The sequence below is a fragment of the Octopus bimaculoides genome, chromosome 16 (assembly GCF_046866305.1).
Source record: "Octopus bimaculoides isolate indiv1 chromosome 16, ASM4686630v1, whole genome shotgun sequence".
NCBI classification, from domain to species: domain Eukaryota; kingdom Metazoa; phylum Mollusca; class Cephalopoda; order Octopoda; family Octopodidae; genus Octopus; species Octopus bimaculoides.
In genome coordinates, this window is record NC_142943.1 from 30,800,104 (window position 1) to 30,810,103 (window position 10,000).

General features: G+C 37.5%; 1 protein-coding gene across 1 annotated transcript in view; it reads left to right on the top strand.

Moving 5' to 3' along the window:
• Positions 1–10,000, top strand: part of LOC106869867 (uncharacterized) — a 63,819-nt gene that overhangs the window by 48,605 nt on the left and 5,214 nt on the right. Inside the window, exons 26-30 of the mRNA XM_089364396.1 lie at positions 738–901; positions 1,932–2,021; positions 3,425–3,587; positions 8,321–8,416; positions 9,302–9,443. Of these exons, the coding sequence (XP_089220522.1) occupies positions 738–901; positions 1,932–2,021; positions 3,425–3,587; positions 8,321–8,416; positions 9,302–9,443 (655 nt within the window). The remainder of the gene's footprint in view (positions 1–737; positions 902–1,931; positions 2,022–3,424; positions 3,588–8,320; positions 8,417–9,301; positions 9,444–10,000) is intronic.

A 10,000-nucleotide genomic window follows, 5' to 3' on the forward strand; every position in this document is an offset into this window, starting at 1 on the left:
ACACACACACACACACACACGTGTATCTCTGCGTGATGTGTATATATACAAGTTGCCTTCCAAGTCTTATGATGTTATCAGCAGATGTCAACTCGGGATTTGCAGTTGCTTTCGGACAATTCATGAGGCACCCATTTTCCAAGTTTAGGAACCTTTCCAAGTTGTTGAAGATGATGATGAACAGTTGTTTGGTTTGAACTAAGCTTTATTGCCAATTCTTTGACTGATAATGCAGGATTTTCTTCAAGTAATGACTCAAGGAGCTTATCATCAAACTCAACTGGACGTCCTGTCCGATCTTCATCTTCAAGGCTGAAATCTCCACTTCTAAATTTTGCAAACCATCTTCTGCAAGTTCTTCCATTCAAGCATTCTTTCCCATAAACTGAGTGTATGTTTCGAGTCGCTTCGGCTGCAGAGTTTCCTTTTTTGTACTCATAAAGCATTATGTGCCTCAAATGCTCTTTGGACACTTCCATGTTGGAAAGGGTTTTAATCAAAGAAATTTTAATTCTGTTATTCTGTAAAATAATATTTAATTAGTTTAAATGTGCACAAATGCATAAAAATAATTTTTAATTCTATTAAACATTCTCAAATACTATTAAATTTAATTCAATTTTAAAAAGGTAAAATCGGACAGAACTTATGGGATGACCTGATAAATATATGTAGTATATTATATATGTATGTATGTTGTTATTTTCTCTGATGTTGTGTTATATCACTTCTTATAGGATTTCAGTAGCATTGGCCGGACAGTGACAGGTGGTCAGAAGAAGACCAATGAAAATGCTGTTTATCTCGGTTGTTTCAGAGACTCAAAGGAGAGCCTTTTGCAACTGAAACAGAACATGTCAGAATCAGAAGTCAGCCCCGAAAACTGCCATGCTCTCTGCAGGTTATATAGTTAAATTTACCAGTCTCCTTGATCTCCCTCTCTCTCTCTCTCTCTCTCTCTCTCTCTCTCTCCCTCTTGCTCTCTTTCTTTCTCTCCCTCTCTCTCTCTCTCTTTCTATCTCTCTCTCTCACACACACACATTTACTACCTATCTATCTATCTGTCTACCTGCCTTGTCTCTCCCGCTCTCTCTCTCTCTCTCACACGCGCGCGCGCGAATACAAACACACACTCATACACACACGCAAACACACACAAACTCACACACAAACACTCACTCACTCCTCCCATATCTTTCACTTTCTCCCTCTCTTTCTGTCTGTTTCTCTGCATCAATCTGTTCTCTCTCTCTCTCTCTCTCTCTCTCTCTCTCTCTCTCTCTCTATCTATCTATCTATCTCTATCTCTCTCTTTCTCTGTCTTTCTCTCTCATCCTCTCTCCCTTTCTCTCTTTCTCTCTCTCTCTCTCTCTCATCCTCTCTCCCTCTCTCTCTTTCTCTCTCCCTACTTTTCTCTTTCGCTCTTGTTCGCCCTGTATCTCCATCTATTTATTTATATCTAGCTCAGCTGACAACACAGACGTTACCCAAACCAGAAATAACTATTCTAAAATATCATTCAATGGTCTCTAACCACACTAAGCCACTCAATAAACCTAACAAAAATGATGAGTCAATAATTGTTTTAAATTCTGGCACAAGGCCAGCAATTTGCCGTGATGGAAGTAAGCTGATTACATTTAGCCAAGTGTCCAACTGGTACTTATTTAATCGAGCCCGAAAGGATAAAAGGCAAAGTCGATCTCAGGAACTTTGAAGTCAGAAAATAAAGCCCCTGAAGAAACGCCACTAAGTATTTTTTTCTGACATGCTAACATTTCTGCCAGCTCACCATCTTCTTTTACTTGTTCCATTCCTTAGACGCCCTATCGTGGCGATTTTTGTATCATTATTATTATTATTATTATTATTATTATTATTATTATTATTATTATTATTATTATTATTATTATTATATCCTTTTGCTGCAGCAAAAAGAATTTAAAGTTCTCTGGTACAAAAGGTGGTAAGGAATGTTTTTGCGACAACAACCTGGATCCTTCGAACCGCGTAGATGAAAGGTAAGTCATCTTTAACAGGTACTTCGGTGGATTAAAACGGTGAGAGTCTGTCGTAGTGGGAGTGTCTTTCATGAAAGGTCTTTGCATTCAGAGGTACCCCAGGGTTAAACAACACCAACATATTACAATATTAGTATATAACTAATCTAATTTCTAATTATCTGGGCATCACAGGAAACAACTCAGAAAATGTTTCAGTCTTATTATGGCTTCCTCGGGAAAACATATTCACCATGCTTCACTTAAATGTACAAGACTGTATGTAGGCTGATATAAGGAGATTTAATATTATCTACATGTAAAGAATTTAGTGATCCCTTCTGAAAGAAAATCTGTAAAGATAGTGTTAATATATTTCATATAGTGAATATCAAAAATGTTAATTAAACATAAATATATTGTGAGATAGATAGATAGATAGATAGATAGATAGATAGATAGATAGATAGATAGATAGATAGATAAGCAGAGCGAAAGAAGGGGGAAGAGACAGGCAGACAATGTGAGATCTATAAATGAGCGTAGTGGTGGGCTTTATTAGGTTTGGTGCCATCACATTTCCCATATTTGCCTTTATTGCAAGAATTCTGCCCTGCCTCTCCATCACCACTACCATCAGGCTAGGAGCCCTAGCTAAAATCAATAACATAGCTCTTTATGATCCCTTTATCTCTAAACTGAAGCCATAGAGAGAAAAATAATATTTTTGGTATAATCAAAGATTAACTTGTAGAACATATTCACCCGACCATCTTTTCTACCCACTATTCTTGAGTGGGTTGTGAGGTTTAGAGTTCTGAAGCACCTCTTCCATTGGCTCCTATGAGAAGCAACCAACTGAGACTATGGCTATTATCTAACCTCTTTGCTCTTGATCTGTCCTTAGGTGTCCTGCCTGTTGGCTCAGCTTGTACAGTCTGGTGATTTCTTCCCTGCGACATTCTAATGATACTTCTGTAGTATCAGAGTTGTAGCCTCTCAATGCAGAAGAGTTGCGGCTCAACCTGAAGAGACTCCCTGACGCTGAACTATACACTCTGTCGAGTAACATTTTTTTTGACCACTTGTATTTGAGATCGTACTTTTTCGAGCATTAACCAATATTTATTACCATATGTGAAGATAGAACGAAAATCGAACTGGACGTAGCAAGTTTGGTTGTTTTTTACAAACCTCTCCATTGCAAGGGTTAACAAGGACCTAAGGTAGAAAGGTCCATTTGGAAACTATATTGCCATATCCACCCGGTGCTGGTAGAACTAGCAATAAGGCTCTGAATTATTCTAGCAGGCGCGGAGAAGGAGCACAAAAGATGCGTGGTAGAAGATATAAAATTAGTTAAAAGTTTTAAAATGGTTTGTGGTCTGCACAAAATCATTTTAATTGTCTTTTTTTTTTTTCAGCGAATGTACATCAAAGTGCTCTGGAAGTGTCCTGCAAAGCTGCGGAGGACCTGATACTCTCTTGGTGTTCGGTCTGAGACGGCAGTTATATGGTATCGGTCACTCTGGCATCGCAAGCGAATGTAAAGGATGGTGTGTGACATCCGGGAGCGAAACGAATGACGTACGTCGTTGGCAGTGTGCCATTATTATTATTTATTATTATTATTATTATTATTATTATTATTATTATTATTATTATTATTATTATTATTATTATTATTATTATTATTAAGTGAGAGAGCAGTGCATGCCATCAAAGTGACACTGGAGTACAAATATACGAAGCCCAGTATACCCATCATGACTACCCGTCTGATAAGTGTTCACCAGGCATTTGCATCGTGACATGGTGATCTCTATCAAGATAAACAGCACATGTCATTGTAGGTGGAGCCCAGTTAGAATTTTCTTCAGGTCGAGTAGCCCATCCCGCTCAAAAGATCCCTGAATAAGGGTTGTTTAAGGATGATAAACGAAACGCCTACGTTTCCAAAAGTGGATTATTCAAACCCCAAAGAATTCCTCTCAACACATGGCAATGATACTCCCCCACTACTCCTGCTCTAAGAAAAACATATCATCAGCCACTAAAGGAGATGTTCAACTGGTTAAGGTCAAACAACTGACAAGCAAATCTGTGGTATTGAGTACATCTTTTATATCAGGACAAAACAATGTACACGATAACACTTCCAAGCAGTTAAAATGGGAAGTCACGAAAGTCACTGCCTAGTACTGAATCAGGGCATTTATTATTATTATTTTATGTTTGACTTTTGTTTTGCATTTGTACAAGTTGGATCCAAGTCTCACCCAGAGACCTCAAGAGACAACAAGTTAGAAGTTCATGTAGGTGTTATGCCTAGGGTACCATATATTTGGATTTGTACAGTTTTGTTCTAGTGAATGTTTAAGAAACCATAAGAAAATTATGTGTTTGCTTTAAAATTTGAGATCACATAGACAGTATTTTACGTAGGATATGGGCAGTTCCCATGAGCACTATCTTTTGAACTTCAGCCATTTTGGGGTTTCCTGGTATCTGAGCTAGGTAGTAATCAGCCCGTTTCGCTGTCATTCCCAGGGCACCTATGACAATAGGTATTGTTTTCGTCTTCAGATTCCACATTTTGCTAATTTCTATTTCAAGATCTTTATATTTGCTCAGTTTTTGGTAGGTCTTGACAGATACGTTTATATCGATTGGGACAGTCATATCAATGAGGAGGCATGATTTTTGTCTGAAGTCTTTCAGTATGATGTCTGGCCTATTTGCGTCTATCTTTCTGTCAGTTTGAATGGTGAAGTTCCAGAGGAGTGCAATGTGATCATTTTCAAGTACTGGGGGTGGTTTGTGTTCCCACCAGTTTTTATCATGGGGCAAGTCCAGGTTTTTGCATATTACCCAGTGAATATATTGTGCAGCTCTATCATGCCTGTTGAGATACTCTGTAGGCGCAAGCAGACTGCACATGGAGACAACATGATCGATGGTCTCATTTTGTTGTTGGCATATACGACATAATGGGGAGCTGCCGTTCTTTAATATGTTGGCCTGGTAGTTCTTTGTAGGTAGGCATTGATCTTGGGCTGCTATGATAAACCCCTCTGTTTCTGATTTCAAGCCAGAGGCCATTAACCATTGGTGGGTAAGGGCTTTGTCAATATCTGCATTATTCGCTCTCTTTGGGTATTTGCCATTGAGAGGTTTTCCATGCCATTTTTCAGTCATAATATCTAAGGCAGCAATTTTTGCACGGGTTTTCAAGCGCTTAGCTTTTTCTGCAGGCGTTTCTAGTTCGTCTAATTCTTGAATTTGTTGCAATTGGAATTCACTTAGATAGTCCTTTGCCTGTTTTGTTACTGAGTAAGATGCTTTCTTGCTTTCATGTTTTAAGACAAGTTTTAGCATCCAGTCCTCAGAGTTTTTCAGATAGGTGTCTAGGCCAATTGTGGCTACCTTCATTGATAATGCCAGCTGTAGAAGTCCTCGGCCTCCCTCTTTTCTTGGCAGATAAAGACGTTCTATATCTGCCTTAGGGTGGTGCATTCTATGTATTGTCAACAGTTTTCGTATTTTTCTGTCAACATTACATATTTCAGTAATTGACCAGTTAACGATATTGAAACTGTAAGTCACGACTGGTATGGCTAGAGCATTGATCGCTTCGATCCTGTTTCTCGCGTTCAGCTCTGTCTTCAGTATTGCTCTCACCCTGCGATAACATTCTCTTCTGATCCTTTCCCTCATCACTGAGTGCTTGATATTGTCCCCTTCAATTACCCCTAGGTATTTGTAGCTCTCCGCTGGTTCTAACTCTTTTATGACATTTTGCTGGTCAAGGTTCACATTAGATGTATTTGTCATTTTTCCTTTGATAAAGGTAGCTTTTGCACATTTATCAAGGCCAAATTGCATCCTGATGCCATCACTGAATTGTTTAACAATCGCTAGTAGGCCTTTGAGTTGTTGGTCATTTTTTGCAAAGAGCTTTAAATCATCCATGTAAATGAGATGATTTATATTTTTATCAAATATTTTATAACCATACTGTGCATCATTGAGCAATTTTGAGAGCGGTATTAGGGCTAGACAGAAGAGGAGTGGTGATAGTGAGTCACCCTGGAAAATGCCACATGAAATTCTTACATCTCCAGCATTTAGAGATTCATTGTCATTGTTCAACATCAGTGTGGTTCTCCATGATCTCATACTTACAGATAAAAAGTTTCGCAGAGTAGGAGCTATTTTATACATTTCCAGACATTTCCTAATCCAGCTATGTGGTAGGCTATCAAAGGCCTTTTCATAGTCTATCCAGGCTATTGACAAGTTTTTGTGTCGCTTGTGACAATCTTCTAAGATCATCTTATTGATGAGTAGCTGATCTTTACAACCATAAGATCCACGTTTACATCCCTTTTGCTCATTAGGGAATATACTACTTTCTATTAAAAAACTATAGGTGTACTCGGTTAGGACAGATGTTAGCGTCTTATACATTGTTGTTAAGCAGGTTATGGGGCGATAATTTTTTGGTTCGTTTGTTTCCTCATTTTTTGGAAGCAGGAATGTTAAACCATTAACTAGCCAAGAGGGCATCAAACTAGGATTTTGCAAAACATCGTTGTAAAGTTTTGTTAGCAGTTCATGGCTTTCTGGGAAGGCATTTAACCAGAAGTTAGGAATTTTATCCTTTCCTGGAGACTTCCATTTGCTTGACCTCCTGAGAGCAGATCTTATATCTTCTACCTTGACCCCCTCCCACTTTATTATTATTATTATTATTATTATTATTATTATTATTATTATTATTATTATTATTATTATTATTATTATTATTATTATTATTATTGTTGTCTTTCCTTTCTCTTTTACTTCTTCCAATCATTTGCTGAAGCATCACTGACTTAAGTCAGGCCCTTATTCTATCGGTCACTTTTGCCGCACCGCTACATCAAAGGTGGTCTAAACACAGGCACAAAGGCACACACACACGCACACACTCACACACACACACACACACACATATATATATATATATACTATATATATATACATATATATATATATATATGTATATATATATATATATATATATATATATATATATATATATATATATATATATATATATATATATATATATATATATATATATATATATATATATTATATTTAAATAATAAGGGTGATAAATTGGATATTAATTTAATTAACACCAGTGGCCTAACATAAAGAAAATCCTGAAAATTCAGAAAAATTATATTACATACATATTAGAAGGGATGACCACTAAGTGGAGATCCATTATACTAGAAATAGACCAGCTACAGTCAAACCACAAAAGAAAAGAATGTTCTCTAGGGAAATTCAACACACACCTGAACATGAACGGACATATATATATATATGTATATATATGTGTGTGTGTGTGTGTGTGTGTGTGTGTGTGTGTGTGTGTGTGTGATGGGCTTCTTTCAGTTATCGTCTATAAAATCCACTCGCAAGGCTTTGGGCCTCAATACTATAATAGATGACACTTGACCAAAGTGCCACGTAGTAGAACTGAACCTGGAACCATGTCTTTAGGAAGCTAACTTCTTACCACACACCACATGTGCGCCTTATGCATGTATACATTTATATAACATACCTGTATGTAGTCATATATATTACACACGCATGCACATATATACATATATAAATAACACATACATGTTTGTATATATATGCATATATATGTATACACACACGCGCGCATATACATATGCATACATTTGTATACACACACACATACACACACAAATAATATATGTACAGGCGTAGCTGCATCGGAAGAAACTTGCTTCTCAAATATATGGCTCTGAGTTCAATTCCACTGCATGGAACCTTGGGCAAGTGTCTTCTACTATAGCTTCGAGCCGACCAAAGCCTTGTGAGTGGATTTGGTAGGCCAAGACTGAAAGAAGCCCATCGTATATATATATATATATATATATATATATATATATATATATATATATATATATATATATGTTTGTGTGAGTGTGTGTGTGTTTATGTGTGTGTGTGTGTGTGTATGTGTGTGTGCATGTGTGTGTGCATGTGTGTGCGCATTTGTGTTTGTCCGCCACCACCTCTTGACAGCCAGTGTTTACATCCCCATAACTTAGCGATTCGGTTAAAGAGACAGATAGAATGAGCACCAGGCTCAACGAAAAATAAGCACCGGTTCGATTAAAAATTTTTCAAGGTGATACCCCAGCATGGCCGCAGTCTAATGACTGAAACAGGTAAAAGGTAGAAAGATAACGAAAATATATATATATACGCCATTGATATTTTATCAGCCCAAGTGGGGAGAATGCACAGATGAGGAACAAACGCTGTCGGTGAGCCTGGCGTGTCAATGTCCATCTGGGAAATATGGCAATGCATGTGAAAAGGTAAATCTACTTAACATTACTTTGGAAGTGTGTGCGTGTGTGTGTGTGTGAGAGAGAGAGAGAGAACGGGAGAGTGTATGCGTGTGCATACACGCATGCATGTATACTTTTTCGCATGAAAGTATATGTGTGTGTGTGCGTGTGTGTGTGTGTGTGTGTGTGTGTGTGTGTGTGTGTGTGTGTGTGTGTGGTTGTTTGTTGTGTGTTGTTGTTGTTCTGGTTGCTACTACTGTTGTTTCTGCTACGGCTTCTGCGGCTGCTGCTAATGTTGGAATCGTTGCTGCTACTACAGCTGTTATCGTTGTTGTTGTTGTTGTTGTTGTTGTTGTTGTTGTTGTTGTTGTTGTTGTTGTTGTTGTTGTTGTTTAACCCCAGGCTAGCCCTGATGTAGTAATCTTTGTATCAAAGATATTTCAAGTACAACCACCTCGTCTTTTTTCTTCTTCCATACTTAATTTATACATTTACCATATCATACACGGAGCGCTTTCTTCAAGAAACAGTAGGAAGTGAATATCTGAGGAAATCTAGAGAGAGCGAGAATGAAAGGGAAAAAAATGAAAATCTGGTAAAAAATATTGGTAAAGAACTTGAAAATCTAGAGAGAAAACCCCGGGAAATCTATTTTCTTCTGGCATTTTGAACGGAGCTTTTTGTTGAATTTCTTTTATTATTTTTTCATCATCTTTATTTAATTTTAAACAATAAAAACTATATAAAATAAACTTCAAATGACAGTATATATAATATCATAGTGTAGCTTAGTGTAACCTAGTGTAACCCAATGTAATCCTGTATAACACAATGTAACTCAATATGACCTAGTGTGACAGAGTATCACCCAATGACAGCCAACCATATAACCCAGTTTCTGTGTTCCTCCAGGATTGTCTTACATCTGAATGGGGCATTGACTGCCTGAACAACTGTACTTGTATGAAAAATGTGACATGCAATGCCGTTAATGGAGAATGTAAGTGCCCAAAGGGATGGAAAGGATTTTCCTGTTACATCAGAAGTGATGACTGTAAGTACATATCTTTTTTAAAACAAAATATTACTTTAATATTTCAGGTGCAAAAGTAGATCTTGTGTCATTCCGTCAAAGTGGGAACGCAGGATCTCCTCAATCAAGCTTTTTAATTTGAATTTCTATGATTTTGAATTTCTCTGTTCATTTGATATTTTGAACTTGAAAAAGATAGGCAAGCTGTTGAAATAGCATTCAAACCAGTAAACAATCTATTTCAATCGCATCGCGCTCTTCGTATTGTCTGTCCCTCAGTGGCTGAAGATATACGCATCTCTTATCACGAACAGAAGTAGTGGGGAAGCATTATAGTCATTGTTCAGAAGAATTCTTTGGGGTTTGGATAGTTCACCCTTGGAAACATGGTTGTTTCATTCAACGTCCTTAAATAATCCTTATTCAGAGACCTTTTGAGCGGGATGGGTTATTCGGCCTGAAGAAAATTCTAACTGGACCCTACCTGCAAGGTCATGCATTGTTTATCTTGATATGAGATCACCATGTGGTGCACATATGGTTGTGATGCATGTGCCCGGTGTACCCTTATTGGACAG